General features: G+C 32.6%; 1 protein-coding gene across 4 annotated transcripts in view; it reads right to left on the reverse strand.

Moving 5' to 3' along the window:
- Nucleotides 1–19,937, reverse strand: part of Sk2 (Sphingosine kinase 2) — a 30,008-nt gene that overhangs the window by 5,293 nt on the left and 4,778 nt on the right. Inside the window, exons 1-2 of one of the 4 annotated variants that reach the window (XM_076366998.1) lie at nucleotides 14,100–14,151; nucleotides 9,128–9,479 (exon numbers count right to left, since the gene is read on the reverse strand). In XM_076366998.1, the coding sequence (XP_076223113.1) occupies nucleotides 9,128–9,479; nucleotides 14,100–14,136 (389 nt within the window). In that variant the 5' untranslated portion in view covers nucleotides 14,137–14,151. Of the gene's footprint in view, nucleotides 1–9,127; nucleotides 9,480–10,401; nucleotides 10,460–13,392; nucleotides 13,421–14,099; nucleotides 14,152–19,937 lie in introns of those variants that run through there. The other 3 variants (XM_076366996.1, XM_076366997.1, XM_031973345.2) reach the window with 3 other exon arrangements.

A 19,937-nucleotide genomic window follows, 5' to 3' on the forward strand; every position in this document is an offset into this window, starting at 1 on the left:
ATGTTAGCATAATTGGAATTCGGAGTGCAAAGGGATAAGAAATCTTCGGTAAAGATGAACAAAGATTCTGTAAATATTTTTTAATCGTAGGAAAAAAGATCGCTATCTAATATTACCTTGTTCTGGACATATTGGTACAAATAACTGGCTTGCTTGATGCAACGCGATGACCACACATTTCATTAATCAGCAATTCAGCATGCTTACTTTAATTGCGTTACTTAACTTCCTGAAGTCGACTGATCGAATTACAACACGCCGTATGCTAAAACAACGAAATGACATGATTCTTTGCGCGCCGATCAATAACAGAGCAAATGGGGTGGATGTACCACTTGTGACCATTTCAAGCATTTTTCTCGATTTCAATACGTCTATTTTAAGCGTTCGTATCAAATATTAGAAAGTTTCAAATTCCAATGCGCTGCACAGTATCTTCAGTTTAAAAATACAAATTACTGTCAGATGAGAAAATTATTCGATAATTAACAAGTCAGAAAATAGTTAAAAATTCATGTTTCAATGTAAAACTGGATGGAATATAATTTATCGATGCGTTTCACAATATAGGAATTTAATATATTGCCTTGTTATCTTATGCATACATAAAAGATGTAACTTCTGGTAAAATAATCTTATAAAAACCTATTCACTGTATTTAATTTTTGTCTACACTATGCGAATTTGTGTTAGGAGTCGTACAGAATCATGCCAATCTCATAAGTGTGTAATCAGCGAAAATTTATGCACGTCCGAGAAGAAATCTTCGCCGCAACTTTTTAAAATTTGAAGCGGTTTTGGTCTGGACGAATGAAACTCGAAACTTCATTGCCGCACCGTCGTCTGACTGTCACTCACAGCTAAATGATAGAAGGATTAAGTACTTATTCAGTATGCTTTTAACTGAAATAGACGCTGGATTAGTCAGGCAGACAAAACTAGGCTTTAAAATTATTTATTTCTCGAGATAGCTGAATATGATCGAACGAATCTGAGAAACGAGAGAAACAAGAATTAATTACATTATATTATTATGTGACTATAAACATGCATTAAAACTAGCTTCTAACGTGTACTGACAAAATGTAACTAACAGTGCAGATATTATTCTGTTTCGTCAAAGAGTGTCCGCGATTTTGAATATAATCGCGTCCTTCTTCGAGCGATTGTGTGGTGCCGGCCTAATTAAAATCGGGCATCTTGTTTCACGTAATGGTGCGAGTGGTGCGTTTGTCGAATTTTATGGCGAGAAAATAGTCTCAAACGTTGAACTTTCTCGCGTTGGTTCTCGATTTTGTGTCTCATGATTCCAACCGTTGAGTCATCTGACCGTACGCTTCAGACTCTTGTTTTTGAATATGACAGGGACACTTACTAACGGGGTGGTAAATCCGAATTCGGCCTCCACATGGACCACGGACCAGACATTAGCTTACCGCCCCTTAGCGCTCGAACAATCTTATCCGTGCCATAAACCAGGCCCATAGCAAGCCGTCACGCGCCTCGACCGCTTGCTTTGTTCCGCGACGGAACAATTGTTATCACTGAATTATAAAATACTTAAATTTAAATCACTAAATCTCAACTAAAATGCTATTAACGCAGGCACCAACTGAACAAACACAACCAAATGAAATAGATAATATTATAAATACAATCCTCACAATTCTGCACTTCGATAATCACTCAAGGTGATGCATGAACAGCACGAATGCGTTCATGAGTGGTCAACAATGCCTCAACATGCATGTAAGAGGCGCAAGAAAGGGGGTGTTTTCAAGAAGTTTTCTTCTATAATTAATTGTCGAAAGTTACTTTTAATCAACGGAATGAAGCTGATTTTAGCATGTTGCAGAATAATAAATCTTACTTATCGTATCATATGACTGGTATCGAAAGAAAGATACAAATAAAATACATCACAAACATAATAAATAAGTCATTTTAATTACATGAGTTTCATTAACTCTACTAATAATCCTTCTTCCCAAATAATAATTGAGTCTAGCATGTAACATGTATGCATTTAAAGGCATTTGAGTATTTTATTAAATAACTAAAGAAAAGCGATTCCTCCTCTTAATCCGTTGACTGTGGAATTTATTTTGAAAAATCTCTCGTTTAGCGATAAAATCAAAAAATGAAGTGTGTATTTACTCGACAAACGCAGGACAAATGCACCTAGGGTATATTTTAACGAAAAATCAAAGCAAAACACAGAAGACTGACATGTTTATTTGAAAACATAAATAATTCATCGTTGAGAAAATTAGTACCATTTCAAGCTTTAAGATGACGTGTATACTCGCCAAATGTAGTTAACTGGTTAAGTTTTACTGTTCAAAACGAACCAGATTCGGAAGGTTAAATAATAATCGATAATCAATTCGTGCGGAGTCGATCTGATACACTCGCCCTCCGAATAAACGTATTTTTCGCTCTCGATACTATAAATACATGAATAAGTTCAAAGGTGATCCATCGAATTTAAGAGAGCTTCGGAAACAGAGTGGGAACATCATGGCGGAAGACTCGTGTTCTCATTGATGGTGATTGCAAACAGGTTTCGGGTTTCGTAATCGACCGTTTTAAAACACAGTCGCCGAGGTCTGCATTTATTTCAAAAGTACAGGACATCGCATGAGCTAAGCGGTCACGGATTTGCCGGCCTGACCTTGCTACCATTTTGTTTCTCGGCCGGTGTCACTTTCAGCCATTTTTGGGCATCTGCTTCTGATAAAAAGAAAAAATCGACCTTTACGTCACCGTTCTCTGGCGAACGGGATTGAGTGTGTGCTATACAGGGTGTCCTATTGCAATCGATAAATAGCTTTATTCCCGAAAATATTTGTTATTTCAAATAATCTTTCATACGAAATTCATTCTGTTTCGAGAATGAAATATGGATATTTACTTTTTATAGACTATTCTATTTCAATATTCTCTATAGAAAAGTGTTAACCTATTTATACCAAAAAATCATCAGTTTCTAAACATTTACTGAAACAAATGCAACCGTAGATAAAGTTTAAAGTATGTAAGCGTTGAATAAAGGAAAGGTTGTATGCTGCTTTGATTTCTGCTTTGATTTTTTAACCTTTTATATACTATTATATAGATTTCAGAATTCTCTATAAAAAAAAGTAACCCATTTATGCAGAAAAATCATTAACTTCGAAGACATTTTAATTTCAATATTGTGAAACTAATTGTACTGAATTATTTCCTCTTTCGAACAGAGTTTCATATGAAACATTTTTTTGAAGTAACAAAAAGTTTCGGAGATAGAAGCATTTATTAATTAAAATAGAATACTCTGCATAGGGTGTTCACGGAGTTATTTAACGTTTTCTTGTAAAAATGGATCTATAATGAATTTAATATTTCGAATGAAAGATTCAAGACGAATTTCTTTCGTATCGTTTTCGTATACGACAGATACAGAGAAAAATGAAAGAGGAAAAGTAGTATTACCTTCGATAAGCAAAATTATAATATAAATATATTCCCAGGATTTACACAACCTTTTCTGAAACAAAGGTGATCTTCAATGTTTTCAATGGAATGTTGTTTGTCTTGACACATGCTTCCATATTATACAAAAAAAAAACATGTGGCATTCCATTTAAAGAATTGTAAATTACCATGGTTTCTAAAAAGGCAGTGTAAACGTAGCTAATATACATGCATCATTGCGTTGCTTACAAACAGTAGCATTAATTTCCTTTTTTCGTTTTGTCCTTACATACCTGTAAGGATACCTCCAAGCAACTAGAAAAATGTTGACTAGCAAATCCGTGAACGCCTTGTATACACTATATATAGGATGGATAATGTAAACGGACTGATGCTCGTGCAAGAAATATAATGCAATTTATTCAATGACGCAAATGCAGTTATCGTTAGTGAGTCTGTAATTTTCTCGACTATTTGATTATTGATGACATCCCACTTGCTTTTTCTCTGGTGTAAAGGTATTACCATTAGCGGTTACATATTACATATACAGTTTAATTTCCCCCCCTAGACAATAAATGTACACGTTTTCCTTGATTCTATTTTTATTTTGTTGTTTCTGGAATTTCCTGTTTTCATTAGATACCGATTTTACATATTTACTCGAATCACATTATTTAACTATCTGAAAGTGTGATGATGTAAATATTTCGCCAATAGTTCGGCAAATGAAACTAACAGATAAAAAACTGATATAGAATCGTATCATTGAAAAGATTGAAAATTCGTTCTAACATACGCAGAATGTTTTATTCAACTGCATTGAAATTAAAAAGCACTTGTTATTTCTTATTTCATTTCTAACTACGCCGTATCAGCTTCACAGTCTCCAAATGTATTTACAACGGAGTATCTTTCGATATCGCAGCAAGGTGAAGCTTGTATTATTAAAATTCTGCTAATCCACTTGATACTCCGATTAACGTTATCTTCAATCCCTCACGAAGAAATCGAATCGAAGTAAAAGTTGACATCATATTAACAATCGTTTCGTTTGTAAATTCCATGTACATATATCAAATATAAATAAATGCGGTTTAAATGTGAACTGTACTTTTTGGTGGCTTTATCTATCGTTTTGTCTGTTGTTTTTTAATGATGAGATAAAGCAACGTGATAGGGCAACGTGTTATGGTCACGAGACATTTATAAGTTCAAGTGATAAATACAATTAAATTAACTCACTTTACATAAAATTTTTATGAAATTACAATATATTACAATATCTAATAAAAAGCGGATCATTTAAGTAACTTGAATATTAACCATCCGAATAATTATTCGTACAATCGTTTTTCCTCTCAACTTTATCTTCGATAGTCAATTAACAAGTTCGCAATCAACGTCGCATATTTGCAACAACTTCAATCCAGTATTTTTTACAAACAAAATGAAATTAATTCTATAGATGTTGTTATTTAAAGTTATAAGATACAGTATTATATTTAGGAACTCAATGTTTCAGTTTTATTTTTTCAATATTTTGTTTAGAAGATTTGTTGAGTCGAATAGAATATTACAATTGAGAATATCGTCACCGAAACAAATGCTGATAGCGAACGTGTTAAATCATAATAAGCAGTTGCAATTCGAGCAGCAAAAGTTTTTGAAGTGTGAAAGGTCAGAACATTGCGTTGAAAGGAAACTTTTACTGCTTAAATCACTTTCTTTATGCTTACCTATCGCCGCAAATGAATGTCATAGAAATAATGCGTGCCTTTCTTCAACTACAATAAAAGTAAAACGGTCATGATAATGTAGGGACAGCCTGTATACGAACGAGAAATCGATACCCTGTCTCGGACATTTACGGTATCCACTCTCATTTACCATTTTTACGACGGAAACTTTTCAAAACTGCGAACATTTTTCGCAAGTTCCAGTCGTGAACAGAAGGCAACCACCAGCGAAAAAACCCACGCGATTGCTTAACAAACACGTTAAGCAGATTTTATAAAACCACGAAAACGGAAAGTTTTCCAACCGAGTCTGATACCGTATAATCGAATTCATTATATCATACGCATACTGAAAACTATAATATTATTCTTAAGCGTTGCAGTGATGTAACATTTAAAGGTCGATGGTTTGAAGTATCAGAAAAGCTTTCGAAATCGTAAAGTTCTTCATCTACAAACACTTGCAATAAGGAAAAACAATATAAATGTGACAACAGGAAGTATCGTATTAATACCGATTAAAAAACTTTAAGAGTAAAATGGTAAAAAAGAGAACTTGTATCCTCTATACCATTTCATAACACGAGATATGAAAGATAATATAATTAAAAGTAGATCAGGTGGTAATATAGAAGCTCCATTTATTATGGATACTTCGAAAGCTTAAATTTAAACATGACTTTGCGTTCATGAAATATTAATAATTTGATCAGTTTATTAATACTATTACGATAAGGTTTTTATTTATAATACTCATAATAGTTTTTATAAATATATTCAATAATTTTACTCGACAAAATTTTTGTTAACTCAAAGTGGAGTATCTAGAAATCGTTGAATGTTAGATAAGCGTGGTACAAATCAAATTATATAATTACTATCAGATAAGAAGAATAATCACAAAATCTTGAAAAAACTGTGACATGTATCCCTGAGCCAAACGTTATAATTTCATACAACTTTTTTATGCAAATTGCATAAACTTTATTTAAAACTTTTCGTCTGTGTCGGCAACATTAAAAATCATTTCAGATCATATACACATTAAATTTAAACGTCGCTTACAATGTTGTGTATCGAGTAACGAGTGTTCATTTTAATTTTTAATGCGTTTCTTTATATAACATTGAATAAAAAGTGATGTTTGAATTATAATTACTATACTATTTTCCTGAGAAAGAAGGAACAAAAAATTTGACTCTAGTATTTTACATACTTTTGCGTTTCTTCTTAGAAGAAAAAAAGGATATTATGCTTAATAAAATATTCATTGTCATTGTGATGTATATAAGGTCCCAATTTTTCATTAACAATTATTATCATGGTTAATTTAATAGTTACTAACATAATATCTGTAAGAATATAAAAAATATATTATTAAAAAAAAATCAGAGAATTTATAAAAGTTTTGGTGAAGCAAATTCAACTGTATATAATGTTGAAAGTAAGCGTCGGATAAAAGTTATTCTTGCGTATGTTTGCTGCTTTGATTTCTGCATAGAAGTGCATGCAGAACGACCCTTACTCTTCTGCACTTGTTACGCACTGATCGATAAATTAATGGCGATTATTATTAGTGGATAGGAGATGAGATAATGAAACTTCCTGTTGTCTCCGTCCTCTAAATTTTGCGCAAATGCACAGTCACAGTTGTGAACAGTAATTCATGTACCTTTAATACGGATGAATCATAAACTCTGTGATTTAACCGTGGCCAAGAGTGATTAATTTACAACGAACGTTACTTAAAATCGTATGTATTAACATCCGCGAGATTTTCGTTCATAAATTGCAATTATTTATTCCATCCTTGTTAAAAGCATGTTAATACACTAAATTCAAATAAATGTACGCGATATCACTTCGAATACAAAATTCGAAATAGGTATCATTATTCCAAACCACAATTATAAAATAAGTAGAACCTTTCAAAATAAACAAAAACTTATTTATTTTAAAAAATGTTAAAAAATTGAGAACCAGATACAAAATGGTTTCACTAATCATTCAAAATCTAGTTCTTGGTAGCCATGTACCCATGTATTGCAGAAACAAGTGACTTCATCCGATTGGTTCGAACGATCCGAAGATAATGATCAAATTACTAACGACATTACACGTATAATTAAGTAGCTGGCACACAATCGGTATCGATGGAACGAGGTTTCGTTCGGTTAGAGTTTCGAGTACTCCGGTTGGCTTTGGTATCGGGTCGATTGGGTCGATTTATTGTCAGTTTATAGCGGTTGACCAAGCTGGCGATAACTCGTTAGTAACATGGAATTATGCCGCAGACATACCGCCACCGTTAAACTGGTCGCCCCGACGATCGCAGGAGTTTGTTGACTGGAAAATTTACAGCGCGCGCAGTCGAACTACGTATCATAACTCTAAGTCAATGAAATTCAGGCGGTCGGCAGTGTTCAGGCTGAAACGCGTGTTAGTTATAATTTCAGCTAGAACAGCTCGATTGTAACCGAACTAACTTTTCGAATAAATAACATTTCAGAAATAAGTATTTAACTTCGGATTACTTATCGTAAGAAATAGTTTGAAATATTTCAATTCGGACGGCAGTTTAAAAATGAATACGAATGGTCACTTTATTTATTATGTAAAATAAACGCCAGTATCGTGTAATTTATTTTTCATTTATTTATTTTACTTTTTATATCAATAAAATTTGTTACTCTTATTAGAAGCACAAATAAACAATATTTTTAATAATATTTTAGTATTTATTTCGTAATCCTGGTAGTGCGCGGTACATTTAACCCTTAGCACTCCAGATGGTTTTGTAATTTATCAGCAACTGCAATTAAGTTTTATGGCACTTCTAGTGAAAATGAATAATGCTATAACATTCCTTCGATCTTTTATTTTCCTTCTCAGTACAAAATTTGGATGTGTGGAAAATCTAATAATTTTAAGGGTCGTTTCTTTGATTCGTTAAAATATTTGATATTATAACTGGTGCAATATTGGAGCCTACAGAGTTCAAAGGATTAAATTATTTGTCCTTTCCCTTTCCAACAATTATTAGTGAACGGAGAATCAAAATTAAGCACAACATAGTATTGAAGGTTTTTATTAATTTTGACTGATTTCATAAAGAATGACTCTGTCTTCTTAAAGAACTATTGAAATATTCTGTAAGTATATGCATTATCTACAAAATATCACTGTTGTAAATTGAATATTTTTTTAACATCGTACTTTTGTTTCTATGGAACGGAAGAAATGCATGTGCATTTCCATCGCGTTAATCGTTGACTAAACAATTGAACTGATATTCGCATCGTAAGCGGCAAAAGCCGCGCTTGGGAATTACGAGCTGTCAATCACGAAATTTATATCAATACATATGATAAATTGGCAATGATGATGACTCTTAAACGACGTTACACTGTTCATATTTGTACAATTAACCTCTTGCACCACGATGGAATTCGATGCAACGAACAAGTATTATTCTGACTAGAGCACAAAGAATGGCGAATATTTCTTCCAATAGAATTATTATACACAGTATTTAGAGTTTTAAAATCAAACTGTTAGAACCTGCAATATTCTTCTATTAAACATAGCTTTAAAAATAAATTGAAACTCAAAAAAATCGATAAAATACCCACAAAGAAATAGAAATCAAGACTATTTGTACATCTAACAAATATATCGTGAAACACTGTTAAAATATAAAATAAAACAGTTTCATTATGAAATTGAACAGTAAGTAAGCTAAATCCATCGCGATATGAATACCAATTCCAAACCACAAATGACACTTCAGCAATGATCTAACTTTCGCGTTGCAGTAACAGGCACCCACTTCAACACTTAATTAAAAAGTAATGTAGCTCCAGAGGGTTGCAAAAGGGAGGAAAAGAAAGAAGTAAAGCCTCGGCTAGGTATTAAGGTTAAACGGAACTTACTGTTTAGCGTATGCGATGGATTTCGCTAAGCCGTTCCCAGAGCCGCACGGTATCACGCCAAGAGGCAATTCCCTGAGGGCTTTCTCCCAATCGGACCTTTGAAAAAGCCCATTCACTACTTCGAACACGATACCGTCGCCGCCGACCATCAGTAGCCCGCTCCATTGATAAATGTCCCTGGTGCGGACGAACTCGCGGGCGTAATTGGAGCATTTCGTTATGTGGACCTCGTAAGGCCTCTCCGCTTCCGACAGGATCGGGTGGATCCTCTTCTGGAAGGCCTCGCGACCCTTACCCGGCCCCGATTTCGGGTTCAGCAGGACAAGAAGCTTCCGTTGCTCCCCCGGACACGCTGGAACAATTTTTAAAGAAGACGTGTCAGAACTGAATAGTGGACGATGGGTGCGTAGTGGCTCGCAAGGCCTCTCGGCGATTACGTGACGTGTAATGCAACGAGCGTCTTTAATCTTTCGAACACGCCACCACTGGAGTTGCTGCAGCAACCCCTTGGCGGAGATTTCGCTGCGGTATTATTCTTTTCTTTCATTCCTCTGTATGCCTTTCTTTTCTTTTCTTTTCTTTTCTTTTCTTTTCTTTTCTTTTCTTTTCTTTGTTTGCTCAGATACCTGCTCGGGGACTTGTGGATTGATTAATTTCGAGGATTGCACGAGACGCGAAGGAGTTCATGCCCGTGGATTCAGTAAGTGAAGTTGGGACGGTCATTTGCTAAAGTGGTTAACGAGAAGTAGAAAAATTCGCTGGGATTGTGTAGATATGTTGTACTGTATTGGGTAGGTGTTGGACTGGTGCTTTAGTGCTGTAAATGCATTCGTACAAATCTTTCGCGTTACACGAGTTATTTAACTGTTTTTGAAAGAATTATTTAAAATGACTGTCGTCGATTAGCATAGAAGTCTTTGAATGACTCATTAAAACAATTTCGAATAATAGTGATATTTTTAGTCGGATTATTATTATCTTATTATGGAGAATGTCTTCACGTGTTTCTGTCTGCATTCGATTCATCAAAAGACGTTTTGAAGGCACAGTAACCCAGATACGATGAAATTTGTAGTTGTAAGCGGTCCTAATATCGTTAACTTGCTATCCACAGCATAACTGTACGTACGGTAACCTAACAGGCGTAAAGTGATTGATAGGTCTAAGGATTAACCCTTTGAGGTCAAATGTCTCCAATTTCGGTCGGATATTTCCTGTTTAGAATCGAAAGCTGCAAGCAGATAATTGAATTGCTAAATAATTGAAATTCTTACACTTTAGTCTACAACGAATGGAAGAGGAACATGAACACTTCATTAAAAATTGAATCTTCTTAGAACGAAAAACTTCTGAAGGTTTATCAAATTTTTAACAACACTGCAGTCTAGAGAACTGTATACATAACATCCACAATTTACTTTGAATGAAAATACACATTCAACCTGTAACGCAACCAATTTCATCAAAAAGTTATGTTGCAGGCAGATATGATTGCATTGTTACGTATACGTTAAGATTATCGTTCGAGCAGTCATATCAAAGAAACGCGAACCACTCCTTGCACGATAGATAACCGTGTTTATGTGTGGTCCACTGCTGAAAAACCAGAGGAAAGCAGGTTACTGGAATGCAACCAGGAAAAAGCACGCGACTATTAAATAGAACTAACCTTAGGTGAAAGCTTGAATAGGCTGTGATCAGATTTACGTAAACGTGGTTGTTACGTATCGTTAAACGCAATCGGTGAAAGTGCAGTACAAGCAGCAACGAGATATCGTTGATAAAAGAAACTTTGCTCTCTCGCTCAATCACTGTTTATCTTCTATGCGTGTATCATGTTATCTCATAATACCATTTGCACCGATCGAAAGAAAAATATTTTTATTACCGTTGATTAAAAACAACGTTATTGATATTATCATTTGTATGCTAAACTTTTTCACCTATGAAGTAACTAAATATTCTATAAAACGATGAATTTCTTACATAAATTATATAACTAATATTTGTTTTATATATTAGGCGTGTAATGCATAGAATAACAGTATCGAAAACCGTCAAAGTTTTTATAAATATACTTTTCGGAAGAAATTTAAAAATAATAAAATTCGATTTCCTTCGGAAATGGCTTCTATGAATTAAGAGTAAAGTCAAATTGCAGAACGTTAATAAAATTTTATCAATACTTCGACAAATTTTATACGCCATAAATGCATGAACTTCCGCAGTCTACTTGTAACTTAGAATTGGTCTATCCCGGTAACTTTTGCGTGACATTTATTATAAAAATATTTCACCCGAGTTGCTTTTTCGTTAATCTTGCAGTTAAACAAATATTGATAAGATATAGGTAGTATGAAGAACATAAAATATTTGGTAATTAGATTACAATGTAGCAGTGCATTTTGATTTTTATCAAAGTTGAATTGACAGTGCCAATTTTATCTGGATACGAATGGGATAAAATCAATTTTGAAAAATAATTGAAAACTCGTGAAGTCCAAAGGTAGCACAAAAATTCAATATTATAATAAAATTGAAATTAAATTTAAATAACTTTACTTCTCGAATAAATATTATCCTGTGAATGTAACGAGATGTAATCAGCAGTTTTATATAGGAGGTCCCAACTTCATTTGGCTGCTGTCCATATCGTGGATCCTATAGAAAAATATCGAAACACTTTCGGCGCCTCTAAGACGCGACGTTCGCGACCCAATTGTTCTTCCGACTAGCAACTTACATATCCTGACGGTTTGCAATTTCAATTCACGTCGATATCGTTAGCGCGCTCGTAAATAAAACTTTCATCTTTCTATAGATTGTAACTTCGGTAGCCACAGTTGCTTTTGTGGCCAATATTAAACCGCAGGTTACCGTTATATACCTAGATCACACCTGTCCAACCCTGCCATCATTTCCCTTTATTTCGATGTTACTCCTCATTTAACATTATTTCTACCGAAGGTATCAAAAGACACCTTTTGAAATTTTAACTTCAAATTATTTTCCCAGTTTAATCATGTTTCCTTAATTGAATTTTGCACATTTTCTGCAGATAATTTTATAATCGTTATTGGAAAAATCGAAAAGTCAATTCAGAATATACAACTAAACTTGGAAAATAATTTTAAGTTAAAAATTTAAAAGGTGTTTTTTCACCCCTTCGGTAGAAATAGTATTAACGATAAAACTGCCGAGCATTCAAAATGATCGATATCTTTTAGCTTTTTATAAAAATCGTAAAAGTATATTCTTTGAAATTCGAAATTTAATTTTTCTAGCAAATCTGTTAACCTCAGAACACGGAATGATGTGAATCTTTTATTCGTTATATCGGAGGTAATAATATTTTTAAGATATTCGTTCACAAAGAAAAATAATTTTGTGTATGAATCTAAAGCTAGAAAGAACTGAAGATTGCGGGGAATGAAGAATATGAAAGACCGATTAATCATGACCACAATACTTGTTTGCACAATTAACCATTGTTCGCTTAACCAAGTCAATTGATTATTCAGGCATATTACTCTAATACCGGCACAAATGATCGATGTTACACTGTATTTCATAATACACGAGATCAATCAAATGGAACACTCACATTGATTTCACTCATAAATTAACGACTAAAAGATTAACGCTGCAACTACCGAGGCGTCAAGTTGTTCGGCTTCCTGCGTTCTGTTGTACGAATTACAATTATACATTTGTTGATAATTGATTGATTTCTATTTTACTGTGTATGTAAATGAGTAAACGAATTTTTTAATTTATTATTGAGATCATTTATTACGTTTGGTAGTTCTAGCGTTACCAGACGTGAAACAATATTTTTAGGATAAATTCGCACATTACGGAAAATGTAAATATTACATAAACATGAGTAGCATTAGAATGCATAACTGTTGAATTAATAGTGGATAAAGGAAACGAACACGTAACACAGTGGGCTCGGACTTGCAATTTAATTTTAATGATATGTATTGCTTTAGTAAAAATGTTGTTGTTTATCATACAGATTAGTAAAGATTTATGAAAAAATATTGTATAAGTATAAAAAGGCTAAAAATATTCAATTAAACGTAATATTGTTTCATTTTGCTTTTAAGTTATGAAAATCATTAGTAGAGTAAGTGAAATTTTACTTAATGCTAATTTCTTTAAAATTTGTCTATGATAATGTAAATTTGCGTGAGCATTTCTTTTATACTTATGAATCATTCTGTATCAGAAAAGATAGATATATTCCAACGCCAGTTAACCTTTTTCATTCATCCGGTCAGTCTGTATGTCAATGAATTGTTTCATTAAAATGCTTGGTATGTGACGTTCTAAGACAAATAAGAAAACTAAGTTTGTTTTGTATTTTACTGAACACTATCTCCCTCATCCTCGTATCTTACTTAACGCAGCCCGAGTTAACTAAAACTTGTATCTCGTAACACTTGATAAAACTCTTGCAAAATGAAACACTTACATAACTGGATGGCAGACCTTTATGTATTGATAGCTTACAAGAATCTTCAAAGCACAAAAGAAATGCAAGGAAATAAGATTTATGAAGTCAATTTATGGTTGAAAAAATAATATTTGATTTAATAAATTCATATAGAAGCATTTGTATAACGAATTTACATAAATATTCTTCAATTTCCATAAATACAAACCAATTTGTATACTAGATTTTATCAATAATTTAAATACCTCGATACAAAAATAAAATAAATTTACAAATACGGTTCACGAATTTCAATTTTCAATTTGAAACAATAAACACTGTATTTGCAAAGTAAGTTTTGCGAGCCCAACATATTGAAAAACTCGTTTTTTTTTCCTTAAAGAGGTAGTCGAATAATTACATTTATCTTCGTACAAACTAGTACGTTACCGTTACAAATTACGCGTCACACTTGTTTTTTTACTCAAGTCATACTCCCGCAAATAAATTTCCATACATTACGCGAATTACCTATTTTTTCTATGCCCTGGGTGACCATCGACGTCATTTGCTCCCAAGCAATTGCAGATATTATTACTTAAAACGCGTTTATATGTGCAAGATAATGTCTTCTTGAAGATATTTTTTCAATCTTCTGCAACATATAAAAAGCGATGACGAAGGATAATCTTTGTTCTGCAGGGTCAGAGACTTGTTTTAATAACCCAGTATGAGTATAAGATATTTATACAAACGAAGATATAAAGCCTGACTAAAGAGGACCGAGAAATATTTCTTAAATACTTCGTTCATTTAAATACAGTTCTTACTAAGAATTAATTCGTTCTAGAATTGTATTCATTATTCATTCGTTATAGAATACATATACCTATTTACTTAAATATGTATATCTACAAAACATATTTAAGGACATAAGTATATGTATTATAAAATTAATGTATTTAATATTACACACTGAGCAGTCAAATTGCCTTTATTAAATTTTTCTATAGAAACTTCAAGAGTGCATCTATGAAGGTTTCAATTGATTTATAATTCAGTTTGCATATTAAATCAATTTCTTTAGTAACTTCCCAGAGAAGTTGTTACCTTTTCATTAATTGTAAAAGGAAAATTTTTGAATGGGTCATTATGACCTACCTGGCAATTTTACTGTTAAATCTGATATACAAATTGCACAGATTTATGAAATATTTATATTTAACCAGTGAACTGCGATCGACGAGTATACACGTTATCTTAAAATGCAAAGTGATACTAATTTTTTCAACGATAACTTATTTATTTTTTCACATAAACATATAATTCTTCTTGGTTTTGCTATAGTTTTTCGTTAGAATATATTATACATTCATTTGCCCTGGATTTGACAAGTATACACTTCATTATTTGACTTTATTGCGCGCGCAATGAGAGACTTTTCGAACTAAATTTCATAGTTAACTGATTAACAAAATTTATGAAAAGATATCTTCGTAGTTTTCCATGTTCGTTATAGGCATCTGGATTTTATGAGAAAAATTGTCGGTGAATATAGAACAATATAAAAATATCAATGACAATCTTTCTTAAGATACTCTACGATCGATTTCATGCAACACTTTATTCATGACTTCCGTGAAATGGGACAATGACCGAAATTTTCGAAGGTTTACGTTCTCGGCTACGATTTGGCATTCCAGTACACGATTGTTGTTCCTATAGATCGTTTCTCTTTGAAACCTATTCTATTTGCAAAAAATGGAATGAAGTTGCATGGCGCAGATCCAATGGGAAAGCCTCAACGTTATAATCCTGCTATAGAAGTCAACGGAAATCTTCGTCTTTGCGGAGAAATTTAAAGGGAAAGCATCAACGTTATATAATCATACTAAAGGAGCCCGTGAAAATTTGCATATCTGTACCAAAAACTGAAAGACAGAAATTTAATGAAATTATATTACTTTTACGAATAATTTTAGTACATAAATTAAAAACATGACGTTACATTAAAATTCTATGTTTTGAAGACTTTTATATGCGAGAAATACAAGTTCTGCAGTGCAATTATAATCTTAATATACTTTTGTTTCATACACCATTGTATCTTCTCATAATTATTTATGCCTTTATTGTTTTCTGTTGATTTCAACATTTAATTTTTGAAGATGTAACTTATTCGATGTAAGGAATTTCCGAATGTTCGTGCAAAGTAATACAAAATTCATTTCGCTCTAGTAAGTACCAGCAATTACAATGAAAAGGATAGAACTTTTTTTCTCGTGAGTTAATTCTTTCAATCGAGTTTTTGCTCGCACCTATTAATCACAGTTTATTAAGCACTAAATTGGGAATAACATGTTCCTTATACAAGGTGTCCCATTATTAACCGGTCTTCGTGGAAGAGACAATTCAGCAAATAAGCGAGAGACTGCTTATGAAACTTGACGCCCAAAAAGAATACTTAACAATTGCACTTCATCTAGCTACTATAAGAACTAAAGGCTTTCTGCTCCACTGCCAGCGCTGCGTAGCGCAAGAAGTTAATGAAATGAACACCATAAAAAAATATTACTCATACTCACTATTATATACTTATAAATAAAGAATTATCGAATACTACATTACAAATGAAGACAAAGAAACTAACTTGCGTGAAAAACATGTTGTCGTTGGATGAATACGTGGTTAGTTAGGTTTTGCCAACCTGTTATACAACAAATTTTTTTCACCAATAAAACATGTTAAGACTTACATACAGTATGTTATGTGAGAATAGAATACATTCTTTTTCTGTCCTACGCATATTTTATGTTTTATCATTTCGTGTGTCGCATTATGTACGGAAAAAACGGGAATAAGTAGTTTATTTGTTCTCGTGTCGCGCACAAGCGAATAAACATTAGTAGTACAAAAACATATGTATGCAATCATTTCAGTAGTACAAAAACATATGTATGCAATCATTTCAGTAGTACAAAAACATATGTATGCAATATTTCTATATATTAGATTCTTAAATTAGTTTTCGGAGATAAAAGTAATTATCTATGGAAGAAAACAATAGTATTTGGGAATACGATTAATCATTTTTTAATGGACACTTAATTATAATAGCATTGTGTCTTTTTCTAATTGAAAAATTAACTTATGTGTTATTATAAAAGTGGGCTGTAAAAGAAGCGTTGTTAAGCTATAATACAAAGATATATTGTAATCTTTGAGCATTGTAAGTATAGGGTGATCGGAACGCAACGATACACAACGAACTTGAAAATTTGTATTGTATAAGAAGTAACGATATACCAGCGAGATGTTACACACTTTGCAAGAACCCTCGCGTGGCTGCCTTTCGTCACGCGTCGTTGATAGTTTACTGCACGCGATCAAGCATATCAGATTCAACCCTCTCACGGGGGAGAAAAATTATATTTCTCATCTGTTGTTGTTTTCGTTATTATTTTATTATAGTTTGTCTACTATATGAAGTAGAATTATAGTAGAATTCATACAGTAGAATGAACTCACGTAGTAGAATTTACTATATGAAGAACAATGAAGAATATTTTTGTTTGCTGCCTCTATGCGTTCAGTGTAAAGTAGGTAAAAAAAACTAAACAGACTGAATAGCAGTGAACAACTGTATAATACACTTTCGTTAATCCACGGAGACGGTTTCTTCGTGTTCTTGCAATAATTCACAAATATCAGTATCGTATCAACTTTTTATCAGGAAATCGTCACGCCCTGCACAAAATTCACGGGAAATTATTACTTATCTGTTTATAGAAATGCTGTACCACCGGCTTGTTTAACGAGCGTAGAATATGGAATGAAACGATAGTCCCCAATTTCGCAAAACTAATCATAAAATGCGAGAAACTTTACCATAAATGATATTAACGAAGAATACTTTGTTTAATGCAACTCTATTAATACTGATAATAACAGAAACGTCATAATGGTAATTACAGGAAAAAGTTGTTTACTTGGTTGACGAGTATTTTATCGTGTAATTACATTTACTATACGACAGTAACCATTACGAGTATATCTTTATTACTATTTTTATTATAGAACTCCTATATGGAATGATTATCAACTGATGGCGCTTATAATAATTATAAACGTATCATAAGCAATAAACTTAACGTATTCAAAATGTTCATTAACTGTAGAGACAAATTACGATATACAAATCAACTACGTCAGACACTATTTCATAGTAATGTTCGATCAATGGAACAACCGATTTATGTGCCACATAATACTCACTATTCTACAGGTTGTTGGTGTTATTAAAGAGACAAAGATTTGGCACCGGTGCAGGGGAATCTTGGATACGATTACCTTCAGACACACCGAATAATGAAGGTTTTAAAACAGGTTAATAAATGTCTCTCTTTAATCGGCATTTCTTCCGGTCGATTGTCTGAAAGTTATGTGAATTGTGGGATTTGAACGGCGCGGCTTGCAACTCGTAAAACCCCGAGTTACTATTCTGGCAGTTCTTAGACATTTATGAGCGAATATTGAGAAACCGAATTTAAAGATTTATTATAAATAAAAAATAAAATAAAGGGAGCAAGTAGAAAATTCGTAAATACCAATAAACCTCTGTAAAGATTTAATAGAACGTTTAATATATCTTCAACATTAGAAAATATTTAACAAATGGAATTATCGATCTTCAATAGTTTATACTGTCCTAGAATTATATACAAACGTGAATCATGTTAATTATGTATGAAATTCATGTTTCATATTATAAAATTTAAAGATAGAAAGTAAAATGGAAACCACATTAATTACCTTGTCTAGAACATTTAATATAAATTCTTACTTATAGAACTACGAGAGTTATATTAAAGAATCATGTTTAGTTTAGTGAAGATATCATTCCTGAAAACAAAATGTCGACAGTAAGGAATTATATACGCAGATGAGTTGCTGACATTGAATCTCGAGGCTATTTTCGTAGACTTAACGTCTTTCTGTTTTGTACTAAAGCAGACGTGGTTATACAAATCATTGGATACTTTATGTAATTGCTGATGCATACAGGAAGAAACGATGCAATTATCCCAATAATGAAATACGAAATGTAAAAGTGCATAATCAGCGGTAAATTTGTTTGTTAAATCAATCGTTCTTTCCAAATTAACAACTATTAAATTCTTTCAAAATGAATAACATAGAAATATGTGTTTTCTTAATTATAACACGAAGCAACGATCAAAATATTTGCTTCATTTCTATATTTAATCTATGTATTTACCCATTCCGTTATTCTAATCTATACAATTACGACACAAAAGAAAAAAGAAGCTTCCAATTCTTAGAACAGTGTTAATGGATGTCTGCAAATATAGGATACAACAAAAATTCGAAGAAATGTACACGAGAAACGAAGTGGTAGAATATTTCGTAAGTTTCTGCTGACGTATCAAACAGGAAACACGAATAATGCCACGCGCTACATTAAAATGCGTGTATAAAGATTAAGTTTAAGAGACTATAAAATATTTAACAATATTTCGTTTTTAACGATGATCCTCTCAAATTAAAATTTTTTCGATTTATTAATGTTATAAAATATTAATATTCATTCATAAACTTCGAAACTGTAATGTTGGATTAGATATAACCATTGCGTTGAGTCATATCACGTAAAAAACAAACGCACTTGTCTGCCTTTGTCACTGACAGTTTAGTCATACGAATAAAATTTGTTACGAAATATTTCATTGATAAAGTTAGACGGTATACTATAGGCGAGATATCTCGTTCAAGGTTGAAATAAGGACATGATACCTTCTTTCTTCGCTTAAAAACATACGAATATTGGAGTATTCCTTAAATATTTATATAAGTAAAATTATATAAAATTCCAGTACTTTTCAAACACGTATGTAAAGATGAATAAATTACAAGGAAAATCGTTGAAGTATTTGACCACTGAAATAAACCGCAATGCTCAGTCTGTGTCGATATAAGACCATAAAAAGTTAAGTAATAAATCTCATCATGTTCTTTCATAATTCCATGACTCAACCTGAAACGTATGGAACTCAACCATTCTTTTGTAATTTTCCAAGTAAAGGAAACGCAAGATTTCTTCTCAGTAATGCGTTGGCCGACCAATCGGCACTCAACAAATTACATACTCATACAATCAAAGTAATTTGCCTAAGGAAACAGAAACTGGAAAGTCAAGATTTTTCACAAAGATTGCTCTCTGAACCGTCTCGCTTCTCGTAGATCCAACAAAATTTTGTTTGTCTAATGTATCGCCGGGAAAATTAATTTTTAAATGTACAAAAAGTTGTGTTATCCAACATGTCAACAGTAAAACAACCGACACATGTT

The sequence above is a fragment of the Nomia melanderi genome, chromosome 4 (genome assembly GCF_051020985.1).
Source record: "Nomia melanderi isolate GNS246 chromosome 4, iyNomMela1, whole genome shotgun sequence".
Lineage (NCBI taxonomy): Eukaryota > Metazoa > Arthropoda > Insecta > Hymenoptera > Halictidae > Nomia > Nomia melanderi.